The sequence below is a fragment of the Musa acuminata genome, chromosome BXJ3-11 (assembly GCF_036884655.1).
Source record: "Musa acuminata AAA Group cultivar baxijiao chromosome BXJ3-11, Cavendish_Baxijiao_AAA, whole genome shotgun sequence".
In the NCBI taxonomy this organism is placed as follows: domain Eukaryota; kingdom Viridiplantae; phylum Streptophyta; class Magnoliopsida; order Zingiberales; family Musaceae; genus Musa; species Musa acuminata.
In genome coordinates this window covers 28197416-28225321 of record NC_088359.1, presented here as the reverse complement: position 1 = coordinate 28225321, position 27906 = coordinate 28197416, and the positions used below count along the sequence as shown (strand labels likewise).

At 38.2% G+C, this 27906-nt stretch overlaps 1 protein-coding gene across 1 annotated transcript; it reads right to left on the bottom strand.

The window, feature by feature from the left end:
- Nucleotides 1–159: 159 nt before the first annotated feature.
- Nucleotides 160–27906, bottom strand: LOC135653163 (dnaJ homolog subfamily C GRV2-like). The gene is made up of 22 exons (XM_065174773.1): nucleotides 27059–27906; nucleotides 26122–26355; nucleotides 25904–25991; nucleotides 23319–23527; nucleotides 22182–22283; nucleotides 22050–22112; nucleotides 19602–21845; nucleotides 16468–16830; nucleotides 14338–14478; nucleotides 11671–12063; nucleotides 11063–11551; nucleotides 10004–10227; nucleotides 9561–9905; nucleotides 9067–9361; nucleotides 7389–7844; nucleotides 6972–7317; nucleotides 5835–6178; nucleotides 5292–5756; nucleotides 3475–3599; nucleotides 2347–2470; nucleotides 1866–1934; nucleotides 160–655 (listed from the first exon to the last, which is right to left on the bottom strand). Exons 1-22 carry the CDS (start codon nucleotides 27542–27544, stop codon nucleotides 461–463), a joined length of 7800 nt encoding a protein of 2599 aa, XP_065030845.1. The 5' UTR covers nucleotides 27545–27906; the 3' UTR covers nucleotides 160–460.

The following is a 27906-nucleotide window of genomic DNA, read 5'->3' as shown; positions in this document are numbered from 1 at the left end:
TGAACTGCAAAGTTTCGATGGTGTGATAGCTGGACCGAGCTGGAGCAGACCCCTTTGCTCAGAGGCACTTTGAATTTTGCACAAACGGAGACTCCAAATTCAGCGCATCTTCTACAGGAATCCCTTTGCTCAGAGGCACATTGAACTTTGCATAACAAAGACTGGAAATTCTGGGTATCTTCTATAGCTTTGAATAACTAACAGTCGAAAAGATCCAACCTTAACAAACCTCACTTATTTCAGCATTTAGATACAAAGAAATATGATACATAAACCGATAGGAATTCAAGCTTTTACAAGCAAAAATATAAAATTGGCCTTTTCCTTCAACATTTAAAATCAAGATACTGTACACTATGTACTCTTTTTGTTGGGGATGGGGGTGGGACAGCTGTACCATTCCGGGATGATGCTAGCTACTGGAGCATGCATCTGTCTCTCTCTATATGGACTGGTGGTTCTACTTTTCATTTGAGTTTGCAGCAGAAGCAGTAGGTGGTAGCCTCATTGGAGCGGGCTGTGGAGGTGGAGCAGTAAGTGCATATGTAAATTTCGATGATGAGCTCTCAATTAGTCCCGCAACTCCAGCAGCCGCAGATTGAGCATTTGAAGGGAGGAAAAGATCGTGTTTTTGATCTTTATAAGCACTCCATACCTGGCAAAGCAAATACTCAGTGACAACAAGCAAAAGTCAGCTACAACTAACATCTACAGCGATGAGAACACAAATCGTGTGCATATATTTTCTGTAATCGTGGCTTTAAGTGGTTAACATCAAATAAAATAAAAATAATAATACAACTTTATGCTTGAGATTGGGAAATCCATTACTAATAGAAGAAATCCTACTGTCCACTGACTTGGTCAAGAACAATCATTTATAAGCCCATAGTCAATTATTTTGGCAGCAATAAACTACAACAGAGTCAAATAACAGGTCAGACATTGTCTAGTTGTCTATTTTTCAGGTTGTTATTGCCCAATTATAATTGCTTAACCAAGCTCAATATAATGTACATTTTAAGTTTATTCCAACAAAAGTTAAATACAGTCCTTGTTGATCAAAATCAGTTGCAAGGATTCCTGAAGGGCATCGTAATCTTAACTTAGGTGGTGTATCAGAGACTGGTCAGGGTCATCTAAAGTCAATATTTGTATGAATTAGTCGATAGGACTAGATGGACCTGCTTCTAGCAAATTCAGTTTAAGCCAAAGAATGTTGTGCCAATTGTTATGTGCAGTAGCATGCTACACTCTGAGTCATGCTACAGGTGCCAATGTATATGCCTAAGTCAAGTTTTGTTACTTGCCAACCAGCAAGCAAGGGAAATCCTGACCAACACAAGGTTCCATTTGTGCCAGAAAGGTATCAATATTCAATGCCACAAAACAAAAATGTAAACAAATTGGGCCACAGAAGGCTTATGCTATTCAAGCCATTGGAATAGCCGACATAGAGTGCACCTGTGATGGGGCCTTCGGCTATTTAAGAATAATTCAACCACAACTTAACAAAAGCAAAAGGAAACATCGACACTGTCAATCAAATTGTGAAGCATAATAGAGGCACCTCAAAGCAACAACCTAAAAATTATTGTGTGCCTTTTCCATAAAACATTATGATAAACAATTAAGAGCAACTTCCAAGCACTTATTTACAAGTGCTGCAGTACCTAATTTTGCCCAGTGCAGAAAGTTTGTTGAAAACCATGTATAATTAAGAAGAAGATCAAAGGAAATCAGCAGGGTATTACAATTGTTCAATATAAGATTTCATAATCTTGGAAATTTATTACAGGATATGTCAGCATATATTCAAAGTAAGAAAAGAAGTAACTAAATGCACAAACTAACTCAAAACTTACATCAGAAGCATTTAATATGTCTCGAATTTTACCACAATGGGCACCCTCTGCTGCAAAAGCATGCAAAACCTGGATCAAATCACACAAATCAAACTTCAAGTCAAGTTCCCTTGCCTAGATTAATAGCCATGAATTTTATAATAAAATATTCTATAGAAAGTAACGGCGCAAACTTCACACAAATCTGTTTAGGAACTTTCTAAGTTCATAATCATTCAATTTCACCTTCCATCAGTGGTCACAGTACACATGATAAGCATGATATTAGGGTTTGATATTATCCTTCTATCCTAAATATACTACAGGCAAAAATGCAAACATGTTAGCTTCAGAGCTCTAACTCAACTATGAAGTTATAGTGTTAAACAAGAATGAAAATTCAATTGATACCCCTAACAAACTGGAACTTCATGGATCTATTGTGGCAGACAAATACCCGATTGGAGAATATGACACAAAGAACTTTCAAAAGGAGCTTTACCTCCACTGCAAGGACTCGCCCAATTGAAGCTTCAGATTCATTCCATTTCATTTGTGCACATAGTCCATGTCTCCCACCAGCTCTCCAGTCAAGAAGACCAAGAAGTACTTCCACAAGGCCGACCCTACGATTTACATGCAAAAATACATTGTTAGAAGCCAAAAGATTTTATCCCAATATAGAAGTAAGAAGATAAATCGTATTCTCAATAGAATAGATCAGCAAATGCCACTATATTTTCAGTTCAGATTTTAAAGGAAACTGGTGCAGCTTCATAAATGATTTGAAAAGTGATATGGATGAGCTTCTAGCATAAAGTTTGTGCAAGTACTTAGGCTGGATAAGGCTGCGCATATTGACCCAAACCTAATCTCCCACAGGCAAAATCCTTCTGCCTCATGCTGAGTGCCCCTTAAGAACCATAAATATGAAAATCAAGTATGCAATCGAAAGCACTATAAAATCATGTGGTGGACAAGTGGAATAGCAATTAGTCCATAAACTTGAAAACATTACAAGACTTCTTAAGAAAGATTAGCTTAGCTAAAATTATTCTCTCTTTCTATTGACCTCTTGACAAGAGTATGAAGCAATTAGAATTATCTACAAAGACTACCGAACAATGTAGCACATAACATTTTCCTAGTTATGTACTTGTACTTCTTCCCTTGGCCATTGTATGTTTTGACAGAATATGTGATGGTACATCAGAGAAACCACATAACAGTAGTTCTACTCTAAGACAAGTGCATGTAAAGTAATTAAAGGCAAATCTATAGTAGAGAAGAACCACAGGAACAGACAACTGAACTTCGTTAAATCTGAAGTTCAACCTCAAAGCATCCTATGTTCTTTTTCCATGACAAAAATTCTGCAATGATGGTATAAGATCAAGTACACTGAACTCCATGAAAATTAAAGTTCTTACCAAAGTAATTCCATTATAAGATTTGTTCTTTGGCAGATAATATAAAAGCCAAATTCTGAAGCTGGTCAATGGACAAGTAAATCTATGGTCTGGCATAAAATTAAGATGGTCTAGATTGATCCTATTTTTCAAAACATGCAAGATTTGTGAAGCTTTTCGCAAGTAAGAAGAAACTATAAACTTTATTTGGGGCAACTTACTTCAATGCCTGTGCAACAAGTGCATCACGGGCACGATTTCCAGCAACAACAACACGTTTTAGTGTCTCTAGAGCCAGTATACCACCACCTTGCCAACCTATCGCTTTCATAAGCAAAGGAACAACCTGAAATAAGATCACCGAAAAGAAAATGAGTGAACACCAGATCTAAATAATCAAGCAAGCAAAACTGCAGTGCAGCAAAAAAAAAAGAAAGAAATAAGCATGAACATATCAATAATGCAAAAATGCAAATCATGCGAACATCAATGTTCAAGATATGACATTATAACATCGACATTGATACTTTTAACTGTTTATACCAAGGCAAAGTACTAAATTAAACAATTTTCTGCAATTGCAAATGGAAATTCTAATAGGTCCCACAAATTTGCAAATTTGTTTAATGAGTTCTATATAACCGACAGTGCATCTCATCATTTGCTGAAGCATGAATTATCTTTACATAGAAGGGGTGAAGAAAGAAAAGAAGTATGGAGGGAAGATAATAAAGGCCTTTTGGATATTAACAAAAGAATATATTTTATCAGTTGAGGAGAAGCCATGATGATGGTAAAGTTAAAACACTATAAAAAGTAAGAAGAAACCTTGCTTGACATTATAAGGAACATACTTGAGCGAAAAACAACCAAGTGGTTCAAAATTCAATATGAGACTGGTACCAGCCCGAGGCTACATCGGAAAGGGTCTAGTATGTGTCAATATGTCACATATAGTATACCGGCAAAATGATCAACATAGACCAAAGGGAAAGAGGGAGAGAAAAGAGGATAAGGAGGAGAGGAGACATAGGAGAAGAAGGATGAGGAGAATAATGACGGGAGGAGGTGGTGGAACAGGGCGAAATTGCACAATCCAAGTCTGGTCAGACAGGTGAATACTGGTCAGCACATACAGTCCCAGGCTAGATCAGTATGGGTCAAGTATGTGCCAATATGTCACACATAGTATACCAGCAAAATGATCGACACGGACCAATGAGAAAGAGGGAGAGAAAAGAGGATAAGGAGAAGAGGAGGCAAAGGAGAAGAATGAGGAGGATAATGAGAGGAGGAACAGGGCGAAATTATACAATCCAAGTGCTGGTCGGACAGGTGAATAATGGTCAGCACGTACCAGTCCAATTGATTTTTTGAACCTTGAAATCAACATTTATTATTAAATGGAGATGGCATATTATTCAAAACACCAAGTAAAAAATGTATATGTCAATTTTACCAAAACAAACCATCTATTTAGTGGAGCTTGCAATGTTGCTATCAAACAAATGGTAAGTAGAAACATAAGTAAAGTTAAGGGACCAATAAACGTAACATGCAAATAACTTTTGACTAATAAAAGAATGTACCACTAATAACATACACGAAATTAATGTATTAAGTAACTTTCTTATGATATAAACATAATTTCAATGTTCTAAGAGATCAATTATAATAACTAGCCACTAATAGATGAATAAAAGATGAGAAAGTACCAATCATTTTGTAGATTGCATTTCTTCCTCTCAATAAATAGAAATTCTTGTTTGAAATCTGTTCAACTTAATCCAAAGACCAAATTGAAACCAAACAATATGTACGACACTTCAAGAATTCTTAAAATTTCTTAACAGTTTTGACACACATGGAAATATTTGTATAAAACAGAGCACTTAATAAAGCAAAACAAGAGCGAACAGGTTAAGTAAAAAAAAGGTAGGACTTTGTTTCAGTTGCAATACTAAGATTCATGGTTATATAATTAACCAATTAAAGATCTAATCTAAAATCAAATACATTGTTTCTAAAATTTCAGTACCTGAGGAGTCCCAACACTAGTGGCTGCCATAGCCTCTGCACAAATTGTACTAGAAGCCAGTTGATGTAATATTCGTAAACAACTAAGGCGCACACGTTCTTGTGGGGTCTGACTGCTGGAATCTGATTGTGCATCCTCAGTTTCTTTATGTCCATCATTGCTTGCACTAGTCACCTCTTCAGAAGCCATCTTTTCTCGGCTTCCTTCAAATGCCATGGCAGCAACGAGTTTTGGAACATACCCAAGATAACCAACATGGTCTGCAAGGGCAGGATGTACCCGTAACAAGGACACAAGTGCAGCAGACAGCAGCAAAGGAAGCTCAGAATCAGCAGCTCGTGATTCATAATGGGTTGCAGCAATTGATGAAACATATTGATCCAACAGTCCTTCCAAAAATCTCTTGGGATTCCTCAAGGGAAACTTTGGGTCTTTCAAGAAAAGCCTTACATAGATACCCCCAACCTGCAAGCACAAGAAGCACACATGAAGCTCAATATACATCTGGAAACCAACCGATGTATGTGATCTTATGAGGCTTACCTGTGGTTCATCTCTCATCACATGTTGGCCTGATGCCTGTTCAGGTACATCCCAATCATCAAGGCGGCCTTTCATCTGTTCTTGGTAGAGGTCCAATGCCATAGTTGACAATTGTGCAGAGAGAGAAGCTGCCATTGCTGGTGTCCATACAAGTTCTGGTGTTTCTGTTGTTTGATCAAGAGATGAAACTACCGCTTCACCTGGTCCATCCCTGACAGCAGATACTAAGCCATCTGGAAGAAACCTTGCTAGTGTAATAGCTACTCTAGGCCCATGCATTGGCTGTCCAACAAGCTTGCTCAACAAGGATGCAGCTGCTGCTCTTTGCTGTAAAGGAATTTCTTCTGCAAAATGAAACTAACATCAGAAGGATACACAATTGTTACAACTTTTGATGCAATGTTATGCATTTGAGGACTATAGTCTATACAATTTATATCACTCTGCAAGGAGTCAGCCTATAATTTTTTGAAGGCAATCAAATGGTAGATTGATTGGAAAATTTACTGTAGTTTCCCAGACCCGATATTTTACACCCTAATTGCAGCGAAGCACCCAAGAATGCTAAGAAATTTAGCATAATTTAATTTAAATACGATATAATATCCATATAAAGGTAGGCCCACGATAGATACTTTGATATAATCCAGAAAACACTCCACTGAGTGTATGCTGCAGCTTATTAGGTAAAGAATTTCTATGTAGAATCACCTAAGGCATCAATGGTTGGCCAATGCCCTCAATTCTATTCAAGATTAGCCATGGACAGCCAAAGAGATGTTTGTGTTTAAATATATATATATATATATATACTTATATAAAAACTAGTGAAAAATAGACTCACAAGTCAATCCAATAACATTAAACCAATAGCAACACACAAAATTAGCTGCCATGCATATTTCAGAAAAGTTACCTAGAAGCTTTTGTTTTATTTTTAATATCACTTTCACTGTGGGTTCTTTAACATAATATTTCAAACTTTAATGTAAATGCTCATGCAACAATGAATTTCAGAGATCAAGGAGATGATGTTTTTTATTTAACAACATTATCATTACCTATGTATGAACAAACAATAGAGAAAACAAATACATTGTTTTTTTTTTATTTTGGGGGGAGGGGATGAGGATTTACCATGCATAGGCAGAATAAGTTCAAGAATGTACACAACCCCACCATGCTTGGCTACAGCCCAAGCAAGCTCAGGCGTGCCGGCCAGGGAATAAAGGACTGCAAGAGCTCCTTCTCTGCAGGCAGGATTCCTGTGAAGTATCTGTAATAAAAGGATGGCGTTCGCCCTTTCTGCAACCATAGCTTCCAAACAAGGAGCATATGTTGTCAAAAGCAACAGCACTGTAAGGCATATTTGCGGAATGTTGCTTTCAACAGGGACAACAACGGTTAGACATTCAAAGAGTGGTGTAAGCTGTTCTTTCGTGGAAAACATAGCAGCCAAACTAGGGTTGCTCGTCAACAGGTTCTGCAGAAAAACAAAAGGTAGTTAATATATCTATTGAAGAGGTCCAGGTTTCAACAAATCACTTGGTGTACCTGAAGAGATGTCAACCCAATTTGAAGATTCTTTATTGCTAAAGCTTCTTGCTCCCTCCTTTCGTCTACACCAGAAACCTTCAGAAATTCATTGGCTTTTTCTTTGTCACTAGCTACACTAACTGCACCGTTTTGAAGTGCGGATAACTCCGGAGATGAAAAGTTATGATCAAATGTATTTGCAGCAGCAACATCCAAGTCTTTCAATGTATGCACTAGTTCTGATATATATTTAAGAAGAGCAACAGAGAAAACCTCAGGCTCACTTATTTCATAATCTGGTTGATCATTGTAGACCCTCAGGTAAACATTGCCAACATGTAACTCTTTTGATAAAGCTTGATAAGTGAAAGATTGTGATTCTAACAAATCATAGGAACCATCAGGACGTTGATTGGCCCGCTGCTGATCCACAAACTTGAGCAATTCAGCTCGCGTGGAAGAATTCCATATAATCTGCAACACCAAATAATTGTTATTATCCAATTTAAAAGGAAAAAGCATAATGATTGATTCAATAAAAACAGATGCATGACATGATTGTTTGCCTTCCGACTGAAAAGCTAAGTGGAAAATGTACTGACGACTAGAAAAATCCTAAATCGTTAAAATAATAGGTTGTACATCTTTTCTATTCCATTTTTAAAAAGTACCCAAGGTCAGTTTTCTGTGTAGTTTCCAACATTTGCCTCTTGTCTATGTAAACTAATATATTATAAAATAGACAGGTTCCAGAAATTCTGAAGGTAAAGCAACCAGATTATTGGGCATTATATAATCTTGCTAATTAATCATTTATAAAATATATTTGCTTTCATTTTCTAAATCAAAATTTTCCATGTTATCTCTCTGAGAATACTCCTGGATCAATGGGAACCTTCAACTCTTTGATCCAAAGTTTCATGGTCATGAACTACACTGCCTGCATTATAGGTAACCTACATACCTATATACTAATTAACTTACAGGTATTATGTCCTCCACCTATGTCCCGTAGATAGCTACCTTAATTAGTAACCCAGGAGTACTTCAAAAGGTTACTCTCAAATAAAAAAAAACTACAAAGAGCATATTCATACACATGCTAATATCATAAACCCAATGCTAAAACACTTGAAGCTTTCTAGTCAAATTCTGGCTGAAGTAAGCAATAAAGAAACTTAAAAGCATTTGCAGTGAAAATTTGATGCAGATAAAATGTGCAGTATTTGTATGTCTATCTACTCCTAGGTACAACCTGGTTCATTAGATTCTTGCATTACCAGATTAATGCATGTAAGAAAACAAAATTGGTTGATGTTGATAATGATAACGGACAAAACAAGAAACACTCTGATCTTCGTACAACTATTTTGATCTTTGTCTTCCAAAATTATGAACTTGAAGAATAAAAGACAGCCCGCTGCACAGGCTTCCACTACTGAGCAACCTGCCTCACATCCTTCGGATACAAAAGTGAGAAACACTTAAAAAATATTTCTCAGATGGTCATTAGATCTGGAGACATCACTTGCACCTTTAAAATTAGCAATGATCAGATGCAAAAGCACATGTGAAAGAACAAGCAATACTATAACAAGTTTATTGGAACTCAACATGGTTTAGGATCACTAGTTTTAGATTAAAAACTGTAACAATTATAAACTTGAAAAAGGGAAAAAAGTTCTGATTTGTTAACCTCTGGAGTCTCCAGATTTGCATTTAAATTTGACAAAAGATCCTTTGATGCCCGACTTTTAAGCATATTAGCAAGCTTGGGAGTAAGTAAAGCCCGGAGTGCACTAGCAGCCGGTTGGTTATAAGGGATTGACACTCCATCTTCACAAACACCACATAGCTTGGATAGAGCTTGAGTTGCGAGAACTGCATGGATATTTTTAGCAATTTGAACACTAGCACCAACACCATGAGCCTCATTTAGACCATTCTCCTCTGCTGTAGAATCATACTGGAGCAGAAGCGGCAATAGGTACCTGAAAAATGAAATTTTGAACCCATAATAATAATAATATATATATATCAGCTAGTGATACAGTTTCATACATTATTGATTCCTTGAGTCAGTCAGTTTATCAAAGAGAGAATATGGTGTATAACTTTTAAGGTGTAACATGATATTATTTCCCTAGTTTAGCAAAAAGGAACAGAAGAAAACTTTAAAACAACATGTACCATAACAGGCCAGCTGCAAGTAGAGCATCCTGTGATTCAGATGATGCTGATAAATGAGCTGCTGTTTGAAGAGCAGCATCAACAGCTGCAGGAATTAGCTCTAGTTCAGTGCAGTGCACAATGTCCTCTACAAGACCTCCAAATTTGAGCATCTCAGCTCTTGCTGTTTCAAACTGACTCACAACAGAAAAGGTACGCATCACATTTGTCACGATGATGGTAGCAGGTTCATTTGCAGGTGTTGTGGGTTGAACCACACACATGCAACGGGAAAGAAGGGTTGCTAAGAGGGGAATCCCATCATCTCTGATAAGCTCTTCACCATTCAAAGAAGATGATGCACACCTGATGCAGAAGAACAGAAGCATATCAGATACACACAAAAGGAAAGGATAGATCAAGCTGAGAATATTAAAAAAGCATTGTAAACAAAAAATATATACGTCAGCCAAATCAGCTCTGAAGCTGCAATAAGAAGAGGGGCCCTTTCTGATGAAAGGAAATTGCTATCATCCTCATCAACGGTAACAGCATTTAGCAACATCGGATATCCAGCATATTTGAAGGGTTCCAAGACACCACCATATCGTCTGTACAAGATGCACTGTCCCTTTAGCAGAAGTAACAACCTCCAAACTTGTGGACCTTGCAATCCTTGCATGGTTGCCTGCTAGCACAAAAACAATATAGTCGAATATGAAGAAAATAGCAGTTATTTCTTATGATCGATAAAAAATTAAAATTCATTAGAGTTGATCAATCTTGCATTAATTTTATAATTCAGCACTACTTGCATATACTTCCTTGCGATAGTTGCTGCTGTTTTAGCATCATGGTTAGACACAAATGCAAAAAAGTACATTTAAAGATACTCCAAAAGCAAGTGTTGTCTACATCTACTATATGCATTCTTGACAAATATCATTTATAAATTTACAGAAACATAGAAAGAAATTTGTGCATAGAGGAAAGACCAAGGACTCTCGAATGCCATCAATTATGTCTAATTTGGCTGCTAGTTTTGAGATTGAGATGACTCGTAAAGCAAGCAATGTGGCGTGAAAATATAGATGCAAAACAGGGATAAACGCTTAGCAAGCTTTTATAGATTGATAGTGTTTTAAACCATGGATCAATCAACCGAACATCAGGAATTTCCCAAATTGTACATCTCAAAATGTTTTATTATCATCTTCACATTTGTAAACTTATGTAGTAATTAAGCAACAATACCAATAATTATACCAATTTTTTAGGGTAAATATTGATATTCAAGCAATACCATGGACAATTAATCTTTTTCTAACATGAATCTGCAAGATTATTTGCTTTTGCGAGAGGATAAAAAGACAGACAGAACATGATGGCAAATAATCTTCATCTTGTCAATCTTGCTAAAGTTTTATATTCAAGAATTAGAATAAATAAAGTAATTTATCAACAATATAAAAAATAGCTAAATGAAAATATATAAGAAGATTTAGTAATATGCAAACATATACCTGCAACCGTTCATAAGCCTTCTGCACAGCGACAAACTTCTCCCTCCCTTCAGGATTTTTGTCAGGATGATACTTTATCGCCAGTTTCCGATATTGGCGTTTAAGCCTTTCTTCATCTATGCTATCAATCTGACTGGGCTTGTTATATTTGTCATCCTCTGCCTCCGAAGGTTGCCTATTCTTACCAATTATAATGTCATCCATGGAGATCTCCAATATCTTGCAAGCTTCTTCCTCGGAAAGATCCATCGGACGCCGAGTTAATTCCTCACGCCACATTACCAACAGTGACTGTAAAAATTCAACATGCTCAACGATGGGCCAATTGGGAAACCTTATCTCATCACACAAATTTCGGAGATAATAACGATGGCACCACATTTCATCTCGTAGTTCTGGATAAGTTACTGGAGGCATAGGAGCATAATCATACAATGAATGACAGTGCTGTGATAACTTCTGTGGAAAATCACCAAGATGCTGCAAAACCTGGCAACATATGGGTTACCATGGTATTCGATGATCAGATGAATCACAAGACAAATAAGAATTAAAACAATGTCAGGCAAATTGACAAATTATATCACTTGAAGAGCATGTAGATGTACCTGCCGAATCAGATGTTCTGCTCTCATTTTGTGTGTCCAAATGATTTCTGGGGTATCAGAATCAGATACCATCGCTGCAGCAAAAGCTGCAGGTCCACTACGCTCCAGTACATATAACAAGGATTCTGGAAGAAGTCCACCCAGTACACTTCGCTTTGCCAAGGGCAAAGACGAAGATACTGCTGCCTCTTCACCACCATGGAATGCTTGATGGATGTGTGTCACAGAAAATAGTTGTGCGATCGAATGAAGATTAGATCCAGGATATGCAAGAGAAAAATAAAAGGCACCAGTGCTATATAATCGAACCATTGCCTTTGGATTTCTTGTCACAATAGCCTTGAGCAAGGAAGCAGCCACCTCAACGATGCTAGGTTCCCCAGTAAGAATAGCCTGATATCTCACAGAGGCATTAGCAATCTATCAATTGCTGGTCTTTACTGACTCCAGTCATTTGCATGGGGCACAAGAAAGAATAATGTATTGCTTGACTATGAGTTTATACAAGAATTTGAAACAGTAAACAGCCTATTTATTGACTACAAAACAAGGATACAATAGACTCGAGATGCTTATGTTCAATTATAAGCTATAAAAGCTCATAGCCCATGAAATGCAGCACTAAAAGTCAAATTTAATAACTGGTCCTAACAAGGAGACCTGATAGTTGGTCAAAAGTACTTTACAGAAAAACTGGACCTGCATTTCCAGAAACAAGTCCAGTGTTCATGAATATAATGCTCTAATAGAGTGAAAATTAGAAGAAATTTTTCGAAAAATAGAAATAACATGCATAACAAGAAACAGAATACAAAGTTAGATATGGTAATAAAAAGTTAAATCTGGAACTCCAGCTACATATAAATATACTGATGCATGCCATATCAGACACACATGCCCGCCACATACATATTAGAAGTACAGAAAATATGTTTTTCCTAAATTTCTCTAGTTGAAAATCTCAAAATTACCAACAAGGCAATTTGCTTGAGAATTTACATAGCCACAGAACTTTCAAGAAAAAGAAAGGTAAGCATATCAAATTAAGCGTATCAAAAATAGACCAACAACAAAAGACAATGTAGAAGTGGTAGAGAATTTAGAAGAAGCTGTCAACTTGACATCAGACCTCCAAGCCTAATCTAATGAACTTGCACATTACGAAGAAAGTGCCAGTGATTTTTCAAACTTACACATTCTTTCAAGTGACTTTCCACGAAACAAAATGAAAACTCAGCAGAAAAGTATTGGTAATATGTGTTGCCCAAGCCAAACAACTTGAAGTTTTGTTCACTTAATGTAGCAAATCTAAGATAGCAAATCCTTTAAAGCAAGCTCAGTCACTGAAACATCAAATATATCAAACTTCAGACTGCTATTTCTCTCACTGGGTTTTTTCTCACTAACAATGTTGTATGCCAAAGTCCAACATAAGCAGTGCTTGGTGACTCAAGTTTCACTGAAAAAGGTTGCGTCTCTAATCAGTGTTCAGGGATACACCACTGCAAAAGCTTAATCACTAGACATAGTCTATTAAGTCCATGATATTACATACTATTTGGCTGGCCCAACTTCACCAAAATTTGACCATTCAATTGTGAGGCCTAAAGACAATACATTAGTATAAACTAGGTGAGAAATTATACTAAACATGCTGATTGTCAGACATCTAGGTTAACCTCTTATCTTTTCAAAGCTCAGTCATGCTGATTGTCAGGTCTTGAGTGACAAGATCACCATGGAGCGAAAAATTGGGGAACAGGTCTCGTTCTTACCCAGGCAGAGTTGATCTGCTAAGATTAATTTTGTTCAGTGTTCAGACTTCCAAGTATCCTAGCACAGCATCTTTATTTTGCCAAATAAGATTATATTAGTGAATGATACCACTTATAAAAGTTTTATATCATCAGGCCCAGATTAAAACATTTACAGAATATTAACTACATTTTCTATGTTAAAACTTCTGTTTGCGAGAACTCAAATAATCTATTCTTCCAATTGTTCCATTACTAAAGGTCTATGAATTAACACAACATGCTTTTGTGAAGCTGGGAGGTCTTTTAATCTAGAGTGGGAAGATAGATGGCTCTTACAGGATTGCAAAGGGGATCTGATAATGACGACCATGAGGAAACCTCTTTTAGCTGCTGCAATATATAATATCTCAACAGAAAGGAATCTTTTTTGGTCAACGGCAGAGAATCATTTTGCAAAGCGTCGTGGACACCATCAGATTGAAGTTCTGATATAGAACTGCTATGCAAAAAAATTCTGATCGCATAGACTTTCTGGAAAAGTTGAATATAAATTTTAGTTCTTGCTCTTCTTAGCCTTGCATAACTATTTTCTTAAAGTTTCTAGTTTCTGCATCTGAAATCTAATAGAGGATGTGGATTAATAATTCCAGCAATAGCTTGCTGAGTTTCTGTTACTGCAATCTGAAGGAGTTGCATCAAAAGTGTCGCTCATGATTCCTTGCAGATTACTACTTTCAGTGCTAAAAGTAGGCCTGTCTAGCATGCCGCAGTAAATGGTGGGTTCTATGCTTTAAATTCTTTCTATGAGGACCTGCTGAGTTGATCTAGTTTTTCATTCCATGAAAGGGTAATTCAAGCTTAATGCAAGGGTAATTCAAGCTTACAAACACATTTGGTATGAAAATATCACCTGAGCAATATGTGGAAGACATCGAGGACTTGACAAAATTCGCTTCACCCTTGGTGTTGGAGTTACAATCTCTCCAGCATCATCAAGATCAGATCGTGCAGACACCATGCTGTGTAGTATAGCCAGAGCAGCCTCTCCCACCTGAACATAAAGAGAAGTTCGGCAATCAATCTATCATCATCATAGTCATCATCATCAAGATCTAAACTATTTCCCATCAATAAATGCTCAACTACAGAGCAATTAGCACCCAGAAACAGGATCGTTGCCCAGCCATATGTTTGCCAGCCACATGCTTGCCCAAATGCCAAGGTGTTAGTAATAAACTGCACACAGTTATGTACATCAATATAGGCTCACATAGATAAGCATGGACATAAGGAATGCGCTCCAAGTTCTATCATAGACCAAAACTGCATCTTTTAAGGGCATCAAGATGCAATATATATAAGAAAATAAACAAGGTTCGTCATACCGCAATGTACCACTCGGTACAGGCGGTACATACTGGTCCAATAAGAGACCAATATGAGCGGTACATTGGTGCATTCCATATACTATGTGTCGGTACATTGGTACACCCCCCATATATCATGTGTCAGTACACTCAGTATGGCATGGTACAATGTGGTACGGTACATACCGACAGTTGGTACACCAGTATGGACTGATAAAACGAACCATAAAAATAAATGTGTTTGAATTATGAAAAAATACATTTGAAAAATACCAATATTAGTTAATATTTATAACTACTCTCCACTAAGATTCACAGTCTGCTGATAGTTGACCAAAACAAGATGCCAGAATATTAAAATCTCAGACAGATACATAAGCAATGATTTAAAAAGCGCTAGGCACCAAAAGGCGCCAAGGTCCAAAAACGCTCGAGGTGCCGGGCGCTCGCCCGAGTGAAGCGAAGCGCTAAAATATAAAAATATATAATATAATTAATAAATATAATTATTTAAAATTTTAAATTAAAATATGCTATTAAATTAAGAAAATCTATTAACAGTATTGAAAATTAATAATTTCAAATAAACCGGCAACGGCAGCGGTAGCGGCGAGCGACGACAGCGGCAGCGACAGCGACGAGCAGCGGGAGCAGGAGCAGGAGCGGTGAGCAGCGGGAGGCGCGAGCGACGACAGCGGCAGCGTTTGCGAGCAGCGACAGCGGCGAGCAGTGGCAGCGGGAGCAGGAGCGGGAGCGGGAGCAAGAGAGACGAGCAGCGGGAGGCGCAAGCGGCGACAGCCACAGCGTTTGCGAGCAACGACAGCGGCGAGCAGCGGGAGCGGGAGCAGGAGCGGCGAGCAGCGGGAGGCGCGAGCGACGACAAAGGCAGCGTTTGTGAGCAGCGGCAGCGGGAGCAGGAGCGGCGAGCAACGGGAGGCGCGAGCGGCAACAGAGGCAGCGTTTGCGAGCAGCGAGATCGGGATCGGGAGCGACAACGGCGAGGGTTAGGGTTGGGTTCTCACTTATATCGATTTTAGTAATCGAACCAACTAACCATCAGAGACCGAACCAGGACTGAACCAGACCTAAAATCCTGGTTCGGTCACCTTGGTTAACCCAGGCGCTCGCCCGAAGCGCCCAGCGCCTGGGCTCGGGCGAGCGCCCAGGCGGCGCCTATTTGAAGCGCGCCGCCTGGGAGATTAGCGAGGCGCTCGGGCCTCACCTCGCCTCGCCCGAGCGCCTAGGCGAGCGCCCGAGCGCCTTTTTAAATCACTGTACATAAGAACTTCTTAAATAGATGAGTATAAGAAAACATACTAATATCAAGCATAGTTCACAGATAAAATTCTTTGGTGCCACAATGTAATTTAAAATGCCCTGAAGAACAGTAAAAATAACACAACACAGACAATGAAAGCTCTTATAAAAAACAAAACAACTTGGATTGAACATTATTTTTTTATATTAGTCAAAATTGTTTTGATGCACTGGTACCAGAAAGTAATTTTAAATGCCTTGAAGAAAAAAAAACAACACAGGACATGAGAGCTATTATCACTTGGAAAGAAACTCAGATTTGGCATTATTATTTCTATTTGTCAAAGTTGTTACATAACTGCCTTATTTTTTAAACATAAATCATGGCATTAAGTAGTATACGTAGAATAAAGTACCTGAATGGGAGTTAAAACAGGAACCCGAACAGCCAGCGCCCAACGCAGTTCACGAATGTCACGTAATCGCTTCCAGTCAGCCATACCGGAAGCCCAGCATTTGGTTGTCCAATCAATAGTTTTCTTAGACCAACACCTTCTGATTGCATCTTTTTCCATTGGTCCAACTTGTGTACCATCCTTGTCAATGAACATCCATTCCTTTAAAGGCTCCATAAAAGCAGTAGCTGCTATTAGATTAGACTGCAATGGAATAGAAGTCCTCTCAGAGGCTTCATGGGCTGCAGTTAGAAGATCAACAGCTAAAACACAGCCACCAACCAAGACACAGGCTTCAACATTTGATAAATCTTTCATTAAAACCTGCAGTATAAGTTAAAAATTGGTCTAAGATGTATAGCACGAGATTATAAAAGCAACCAAACACACAATTAGGACAATGGACAATTTGCACAATCAAAAGAAAGTCATTCAATATCAATAACTTCCACGACACTAGTAATAAAGTACAAAGAGCAACACAGCATGATATTGAAAAATATGCTGCTTATTTAAGTACAATGTTAGTAAGTTTATTTTCTTCAAATAAATTAAGGAAACACAGATGTTTGCTTACAGAAATAAACACACTGTGTACAACTAAAATGTAAAACAGGGACTAAAAAGAGACCAAATATGAGATTTTACAAAAGCTGAAGCAAAAAACAAATTAAATAAAATTATGACAAGAAAATATAACAGACAATTTTTTTATTTCCACCTACTCTCTTTCAGTGAAACGTTAAGTAAAGAGTTGCTGATATAACTGCAAGTCCAGTAGTCTACTAAACCTTCATTAGTGTAGACTGAACACAATATGGTTACATAGTTGCTGACACAGGGGAAGTTTAGTGGTGTAATAAATTAACATAGGCCCCTCTAAATATCATATCCCCAATAATCCATGAGTTTCCTTCATTGAGAAATCTCCATTTAAAGTCTACTTGCTCACAAGTCACCAATAAATTCTACCACTATAGAAGGATACATAGTGCCAGACAATCTACAATTGTACTTGTTTAAGTTCCAACTAGATTTAGGGAAATATTTTTTTACCAAAATTTAACTGACTGGATAGATAAAGAAAGAGTCGATCAAAATCCATTCTCGTCTTTTAAGATACCTCAAAATGATGCAAACTATTCCTCAATTTTCTGTGTGAAAATGAAACTCCAAACTTGCCACTTCTCCAATGATAATTTTTTATTGATATAAATCCCCAATAATTTTGATTGATATAAAAATTATGATTTTTGTAAGTTCTAACTATGATCTTGTTATCAAGAAATCTTTATGGACAAACACTTGGCATCAAATTATTGCTGGGCTGTATATTTCACATATACTGAATAATGCTAGTCACAAGCATGTGGAAACTGAACTCGCCACAGATGACTACAGAGTAATCATCAGTCTTCAATATAAGATGAATATAAATAGATTATGGTTATACTAATACTGCTATGTTGACTTCAAGGAGAATGAATAATTAACCACAATAAGCTATAGAAAAAAAATACCTCCCACCACTCTATAAGTTCACTATCATTAGAAGTTAATGGAGCTTGCACATCATTTTCACTTAAAGTTCAAATGTTCAATCACATTTCAGGCATGTTTTCATCAACCTTACCATCCAAACTCAATTGAACAAGCCCAGATTACTTGACATGATTAAATGCCCCTCTTCATCCAAACCCTTCTTAAGGTTCCACGGCTCCAACTTATCACTTGAGAATAGAATAAAATGTGCAAACGATAACTTACCATGAATGACCCTCATATTTCTGAACTAAAATGCAATTTGTCATTTCTCCATGAAGAACATGATTGATGATGGGAATCTTATCATATTCATTTTAACATATTCAACATCTTATATACAACATTAGTGATTCAAATTACACACAAGTGATTTAAAAGCTTAATTCAACAAAAGGAAATTCATAAATACACTACATAAACAAATGAATAATTTTCAAGTGTCCAAAAGCAAGTATGTAATAAAGATAGAAGATGTTTGAGGCCCTAAATAAACAAATAAAAATCATAATTTAATAACAGAAGATCGAATATACTAGATGACTAGGTCATGGTAAACAATAGGTTAGACAAATGAACTTTCAAAGAAATTCTTGACAAGTCCTAAATCATAAAAGAACCTTAGCGACTAGAAAATGCTTACTGCTATAGTCACGATACAGCTAAGATGAATGGCAGAATAAATTTGCAGATGCTGTCTATATGCATTGTCTTATTTCTTTGCTCAAAACACCTTCTCAATATCATTCAACTATAAAAGACACTTTCAACCTCTTGCTTCAATATACCCATTAATTTTTTAAAGGTACATGCAGTCACCCTCAACAATTGTTCTTTCATGGCAGGGGAGAGTATGGCCCGGAATTGTCTCATTACAAACAATAAATTGACCTAAGCATGGTGTTTAGAGATACCTTTTTAGCGCGATGAATGCCATCCTATGTTTAACTGACAGGGCAATCCTTGGTCACCCTCGAACTAATTGGACACCTAAAACAATCAGATAAAAGATGGAATAACATTTGTTCACATAGAAAACCTAGACATTTTTCTACGGAAACTAATTCACCTCCCTTTACACCCTTTCTTATACCATAGATCTTGACCTTATCAGCTAATACCACTAGAGAGACTAGTTGATATGTTAAAGCAACTTTCTTTTGCCAAGGATTCTACTACAAGGCAATTTGATCTGTCCAAACATGCCAACTATTTAGGGATGCCTCAGAAATAGAGAGTATCTACCATCTGTAGCGAGAAGGTTTTTGCACCATTGTAACACAAATTTTGTCGACTAGAGGCAGAAGATTAAATTAAGAAACTGATGAGAACTGCTATATTATCATCCCACATAAAGTCCACAAAAACACAACTACCATGCTTTGTTTCTAGAGGCTACCATGATTCTGAATATCACAATGCACCTTCTGAGTCACTCAAGAGTTTCTATAAACATTCTAGAATCTATGCATTCACAAAGAAAGACAAATAGACCAGGACCAAATTTAGTAATACATTGGCACAATTATATATTCTTGAGCTAATGAAGCGACCTTTAAAAGAAGAAGCAGGCGGTGCCTCAATGCTCGATCATCTGTTCTATCCAACAAAACAGTAATATGAGCTGTACCATCAAAAGGGCCGATGGTTTTATAATGCTGTTCATATACAATGGTCATTGCCCTTGAACATAGCTCCCTTACAGCAGAGCCTCCACCTCCACCAAAACCATCTAGTCTTCCCATATCACACCAGTCATCAGATGAACCCAACTCATCGGGAATGGCACCATCGACAGTAAGCCCTATGTCTGCATCACACAAGAAACGGTGATATAATGCTCTGAAGAAAGCAACAGGGTCCCGTAGTGGGAAGTCCTGTGCCCCACAACTGCTTCCACTTTCAAGCAGCAACCGCAGATAATACTGCCCTACACAGACTTCTTTTGATAAGCTGGCATAGCTCACTAAAAATTCTGCATAGTTCCAAGAAATCTTAGGTGCACTATCTTGCACATTATTAACTTCAAGTATACCACCTTCAGGAAGAATGTCTTCTGTTCGCTCCTTTTCAACATCCAGCTTATGAACTTCTGCTTGTAAAGCCTCTCTAAGCTCTTGCCTGGTGCGCTCATTCCAAATTAGATCAGCACGGTTGTGATCTAGCTCAAACGCTCTCCAAAATCCATGCCAATTACATAGCAACCTACCAGATCCCACAGGGGTATTCTCTACAATGACCTGAGCAGGGGCAGGGAAGTCAGAATCCATGGAACCAACAAAGTTAACAGCAGCGTCAACAGAAGCAGAAGCATTTGGATCCAGTTTTTGCGACATTTGATGAAAATTATCAGAAATAACAACTCCTGAACCAGAATTTTGTGGAAATGCATAGGAAGGTTCGCTGATCTGGCTTGCACCTGGATGAGCAAAAGATGAAACCAAATACTGCCCAAAGTTCGACTCTTGGAGAGGTTTCAGGTCACTTTGTGCCCCTAGGAAGGCACTGGGAGTCTGTTTTGCCAAATCACCATCTTGAACATTTTGTAGAGGACTCAACCCAAGTTCTTGAGAAGCAATACTTCTTCCAAAACGGCCTTTCCTCTGCTGAAGTATGTGTCTCTGTCTTCGCCTAGTTAATAGGACTTCTTCATTTAATTGGTTCTGATCTTCTGAAGCAGCATCTATTCTCGTGTGCAAATAAGCAACAAGGCCAGGAGGAAGAACTCTTGAAAGCAAATCAAGAGCAGGTTGATAAGAATCAGCCCAAAGAGCTACGAGTTGTCGACTAACATCACGGCGCTCCCCAGCAGGAAGGAAAAAAGCATGCAGCAAATGTCTCAAGAGAGCACCATCTCTTAAGGCAGCATCACGCATAGATTCCGCTGCAATTGCATCCTCCTCTGCTATAGTCCGCATGATAACAGCCACTGTCTCTCTCACACTTTCAGCAGGATGACCAAATAAAGCAAACAAGTGTCGGCGCAAACCAGCAACTTGGCGTAGCAACTCAACAAAAGTAGTATGTTGAGTCGTTTCACCTTGAGGTTCACAAAGCATAGCTTCAAGTACTTCCACAACTGACATTGACAATAATGGAGACACAGATGCCGGTTTTAACCTATTTACAAGGATAGTAACATAATTCTGATGTGCAAATAGTACAGACTTGGTGTGCATATATGTGGCATGTGTCTCCCCTTTCGAGTCAACCAGTATACTAGAATCACCAGGACCACCACCAATAAGCATAGAAACTAACCCAGCCGCTTCAGCTGCTACACCTTCTGATCCATTTCTTAGTAACCCCATTATTCTCCCAACAGCAGCAGGAAATGACATAACATGGGATGCTGCAGATTTTGATGCAAGCAACCTACGTAAACATGCAATGAACCCAATGACTGTTGCTGCTGCTTTGGGTGATGGAGGGGGAGGGGGAGGAGCATCCGGAGGAAGGTTAGGTGTTGCTGGAAGCATTGTGATCAAAGCCATTAAGACTACCTCAGGCACTTCGAGATTAGGAGGTACTCCACCATAGGGTACGCAAGCATTAAACTCCCTTATTCTACGCCACAACTTTGCTCTTGAACCAGGGACTGAGCCCCCTTCAGCGACAGCATCTTTGGCAGCTGCAGCTAAATGTTTCAAATGCATGGATGCAGTTTCCACATCAACAACAGGATGCTGCTGACTAGGACTAAGCTGATGTTTATGAGAACAAACACTTCCACAAGGAGGATCTATGCGATGACCAGGCATGGTCAGTCTTGGCAATAAGGGAACAGGGCTCTGGCTCTGCATTATGAAAACAGAAAATTTATGTAACAGACTGCAAAAATCTCCTCCTTTTTCCTATTTATAGATGTAACTTATACAAGATATGGTGTAAACAAATACAGTAGCGGCAGAATGATCTAGTAAGTATGACCGTTAGTGGTGGCTTCAATCTCCAAATGCAATAAAACATGAATTAGGACTCGAATAAAAAATGTCACCCACCTCTGACTGCAGAACATCCCGAAGAGCTGCAAGTAAGCTGTCACGAGAAGTGCTTGCATATACCTGATAGATATAGAATTGATGTTTAACAAATTACACCAGAACTGACATAAAGTCATATAAAATACTTACATGAATTGGACAACCATCAGAGAATTCAACTGCGAACATCTGTGGTTCTTCTGCAAACCGAACAAGAGAACTTACAGCGGAGAGAGGGCGAACAATGACAGCCTGGAAAACCCAAAATTGTAGATAAAGAAATTTTTCTAAACCCTGGCTTGAACAAGGAATAACTAAAAATACATATATTAACAGTAAAATAGCAGCTTAAATAAGGAAAACCTAGAGACATATAGTTATTAGGAAAACAATAAACAAAAAAAATCCAATATTATTAATTAAAATGATACTTTTTCTGAACCTACCTAACCTTGAGAACAAGTTAAATAGTGATGGACAATCAAAATTTTAAGCACTTTTGAAAACAATACAGGTGAAAGTTTTCAAGTAAAGCACAGTCAAACAACATTGAATCCTACCACTTGAAACAAGTAATTGTAATTTCTTGTTTGTATGTGGGAGTAGCAGATCTGTTTAAAGGTTGGTCATCATCCTTTTGAATAGATGCAGAATATGCAATGAGAAGAAAAACCTCATTAACAGTATTATTGTTTAGTTCATTCTGCTTACAGGCTTAGATGCATAACATAATAAAGCATATAGTGTGTCTACACAAGACAAATAAATTCATCCTGAAAGTACTATAATTAGAATCCTGATTTGACTCCAGAAGTAATGAGCACCTCCAGTTTTCCAGTAAATATTTGAAATCTTTAAGATCATGTTTACCATGGATGATACAGAAACTCAGTGCAGAAGCCAATCATAGTGCATGTCATCAAATGCTAAATGGCATGATGTCATCAATCTTGTAAACTTCTCAAAGATAACCTTTCTCTTATCACTTTGTAATATGTGCACCACCATGAAAAAAGCAAACATATACAAACAGACTTAAATCATGCCTAAAGGGAATGAATGATAGAAATATTAGAGAACAAGTGATGTGTAATATTGGTATACTATCGGAACCCCTTCCTACTTTTCATGTTAGGGAATCGTTTATCCTATTTAGGTTGTTTCATCTTTAAATCCAATATATTTCATAAATAATAATTGGACTTCATCCTTTGTATTATATACTTATGTTATGCAATGTCGCCAAAACACCAAGTCAGAGTTAGTGCAAAATAACATCCACAGCACCTCATAGTTATCAGGACGCCTTTCAACAATTGCAAGTTTCGTAAGAATAAGCTGTCGAGATACAGAGTCCCCTTGTTCTCCTAGGCCTCCCTTAGGTCCAATCCCAAGACTTAAGCTCTCAACATTAGCAGTTCCCTTGGCAGCAGAACGTAACCTCGTCACAGACCATCCGCCATAAGGGGTCTCATTTGCTCCAACTGCCTCCTTTGCTGCAACATACGATGTACTATTGAAGAAATTAAACCACAATGATAATGGCAATTCACTTACCAAAAGCAAGATACATAAGCAACACAAAATTAATACCATCATGATGTTATTTTAACACACATCATCAGAAGGTGCAGAATTCAGAAGTCCAGATTTGTCAATATCTTTAGAAGTTAACCTTGATTCCTTTAGAAAGAATTATCAGAGAACAAGAGCAATAAAAATCATAGTTGAGGACATCTAGTGTAGTGGTCCGCTTAAAGTAAAGAATACACTCATCTTTAGAACAATTATGAGGGGGGTTAAGTACTCAATCAGTTTAAACAGGTCAACCTATTACACCATTGACCCAACAGGATAAGTGGTTCCTGTCACCCTCAGATCTGGCATATAAAAAAAAGCTAGTTTTTTTTTTTCCTGAAACCATTTTTTTTAACCTGAAACCATTGATCTGGATAGTTCAGTCATTTGAACCATATTGGTTCTCTAGTTCACACAAGTCAAATGGTTTGATCTATATAGTGATCCCAATTCTCTTTTAAACCATTTCCTTTTTAACACTCTAGACATCATTTATTGTATTGGATTTGGATATTGTATATCCATAATTTTGTTGAGTGTCAACATATACACAGAGCACCCAGTTTTGCAACAATGTAATATTAGTAACAATTAAAATAAATTACTGTATATTTAGACAACATATCTACACTTGCATTTTTGTCTCAAAAAAAAATTTATATTAACATCCAAAAATTTTGAACCTCCGAATTAAACAAGTTTTCAATATTAAAATTACTAATATGTATTCTTTTATCTATTTACAATGTCACATGTTGATTCATGATCGAACCTCAGTTGAACCACTGTCGGGTGACCCATGCAAATTGGTCTTTAAGACACTTAATTATACATCATGCCCCAAAAACCTTTTAAAGCCTACAATCATGAGAAGGTTACAAGCTGGTAAGTCCATATAAAAAGATCAAAAGAATACACTACTCGGAGCATTCCCATTGTATAAAAAACAGTCTATGACATGTATGCAATAGACCACATCACATGTCTCATACGTAGCAGCAAGAAATGGTATTCCGCCTGATTGGACTGCATATTATGTGAGCAGCTGCGTCAGACCACATAGGACCCTATAATGTTTGATACACAAAATGTAATGACATTTTTTAATAAAACAGCTAGAGACTTTAAGCCTTTAGTGATATTGCAACAGAAATATTACTTTTCCAATATTGTGGATGTTCATTATCTTATAGCCACAAAATTTATACATTCATCAAGGACCAATTATGCAATAAAGAAACAATAATTTTGTTAAACAGTTTGTATCTCTTTAATATAGCTTCATATACCTACATGTAACTTGTCTTACTATGCTCAGGTGTGCTATGACTTGCTCTTATCCACTGATGGGATGCAATCATATTGCTTGAAAATATTTCATTGTTTTTTCTTTCTGATTTTAAATTTCAATATAGGTATATACATATTAAAAAAGATTCCACATGCATCCCTACATGCAATATGTGCACTATGCACTGACCTAACTGTATAGCTTACCACTTCCAGTTTTTAAACTTTGAGAATTCTTAAGGAAGCACCATTCTTCCAGCTATCAACCAAAAACTAGCAAAACATGGTCCATTTTTTTAATATGGGGAGCGCTTTCTTTCAAAAAATATGAAGCAAAAAAAATGAACAACAGTGCCAGAAACTCCACAGCATGGTCTGATGAGGGTCAATGTATACAGAACTACCCTTGCAAGCAAAGAGATTAAATGGTATGGGGAAAGCTAACGAGAAAAGCTTTGTTGTTTGCCATAATGAATTTCAAGCCTTATTCCTTAGAAAGTGACAACTTTTTGCTTTCAAATCCAAATGCATTTGTGACATGTCTATTCTATCACTTACAGTCTAATGGAAATTATGAATATTTCCTTATCAAGTAAATCATTTGACTCACATGATATAGGAGTACATCATTGTACAAATGGAACACATGATCAACCAACAACACAGTGCTACTCTCTGGTTTTTAGCTATTTAAACTTGAAATTGATTGTCATTCAGTCCTCAAAATGACTATCACCGTCCAACTTTCATTCATTATGTTAATTGTATACTGGTTCTAGATGAAAGGAGTTAAAAATTTAGGTTAATTAGCAAATTCTGTCGTAGTTTGTTATTCATTACAGCAAATAAGTATTAGTAATCATACATTAACATGAAATGTGAATTAATAAAAGAAAAAGGCACCCAAAACAGATTAAAACCAAAACCTCTTACATAGCGACAAAAGATCAAATACATACAAAAAAGCAACGAAGAACTTTTTCAGGATTATTGCATGAGCATACCTCTTTTGTTAATAAAATCTGCTATTGTCATCGATTGAGAACTATTAACTGATAACAACAGCCCAACGGTAGTTTTTGCAGTTTTAGTCTGCAAAGACATCCACAGATATCGATAACATAAGAAGGATAACAGAACATCCACAATGGCCATCAGACACCTTGAAATAACCAGAGGAAGCAACATTCTCTTAAAGCAACAAAGAAGGAAACAACATTACCAAGTATGATACGATTGCTGAATTAGAGGCACCAGCGGCAGCTGTGAAAGCTTTACTTTTTCTCCCATACATGGGACAGAGAACAAATCCTCCTGAGTCAACACTTCTATTCCCATAATTGTCAGCCAGAAGTATGATGGCGGGAGAATCCATGTCTCTGAAATCCAAGCACCACCGAGGATCTCCAGACTGTCCGTCAAGGAGTTCGGCACCAGTGGCTGTAACCTTCAATTTCTGTACAACGAAATTTTGCATAAGGTGGCATTGAGAAAAAAAGGATTACTATGCTCAAATAACACTTTATCATAGTTCGTGCTGAAACAAAATCAGTTAATAGGAGCTACAACTAATTGTCATCGAATTTTAGGTTCAAGGTGATGCAGATAATGTGATGGATTATTTAATATGCAGCACTTAACATGTCCAGCAGAACGCTGCAGTGAATCCTTGGGGAGAACATTATAGGAATATTTGGCCTTGTAACAAAAAGTAACCACGGGAGCAGGACCAAATCAAGGGCCCGTGACTGTTGTGGAATGACATTATTTACATAATGCACAAGAATTCCAACCATCAAAAACGAAGAAAAATGCAGTAATATAACAGCATAATCTGTGAATTTGTTTTGTCAATGCAAGTTCAAGACAACCAAAAAGATACCAAGAATTATCACTGTCCACCAAGCTTCTGGTGGAAGCAGAAACTCAAGCCCTTGACCACACTACACTGTAACTGCATCGTGTCCAAGCCAAAAATGATCACTAAATAGACGATCGAGCCAACTGCTCAACAAGGAAAGCGACTTGTCTGCAGAAAAACAACTCCATCTAACCCAATGACTAGATAAAAACAAAAACAGGGTTCAATGGACTGCAGATAATTAAGTGTTTCAAGGCATATGGATTAGAAGAGGTGAGAAGATTAGCGCGTCACTTACAAAAGGGATCCATTCTGAGGTCCTTCGCCGAAGATGAAGTACTGGGAATTCCATGACCGGCCCCAACTTACCCCACCTAAGCCGGTGCAGGGCTGTCAGGATGCTCGCCCTAAACCTGGATGAGAACTTGATCGCCTTGAATTTGCCTTTCCCATCGGTCCGCACACTAACAGTAAACTCCTGCGAGCCGACATCATCCCCGCGTCCTAGCACCGGGGCCGCTCCCTCGAAGTCGGCAGCGACGTCATAAGAATTGGTGACGACCAGCGTCGAAGGATCGAGCGTCACGATCCCGGAGCTTGAGATGCAGAAGATCCGCTTGTACCGGCCCCGCCACGAATGCTTGATGGCCATGTACCGGGCCAAGTACTCGGGCTCCTCGGGCACGGCTGGGCCGGCCGGGACCGGAGCCGGAGCAGCCTCCACCGGCGGCGGGTGATGGTGGTTGGCGGAGGCGGATGCGGCGTGCCGGCTGACGAAATCCATAGGGGTCGGGGGGAGGCTCTCTAGATATCGGGTGCGCGGGGCATGAGGGATTCGCAGGAGGGTGAAGAGGCGCAAGCCCGCGTTCGCCTCGGACGGGCCGTGGCGTGACTGATTCGCCCCCAGCGCTGCCGATCTCCGGCGAGGTCACCTCCTGGTTTCTTGGGCTCCGACGCCCGCGTTGCGATCGAAACCCTAGGGTTCCGAGGGATCGATCCGCTCAGTCGTCGTCGTCGTCGTCGTCGTCGTCGTCGTTGTCTTCGCCAAAATCAATCGGTAATGGGCGATCGGGGGTTAGTGATTCTTGGAATCAAAGAGGCGTCCCTCTCCTCCTTCGCCTCCTGTTATCGTTTCATCGGGGCTTC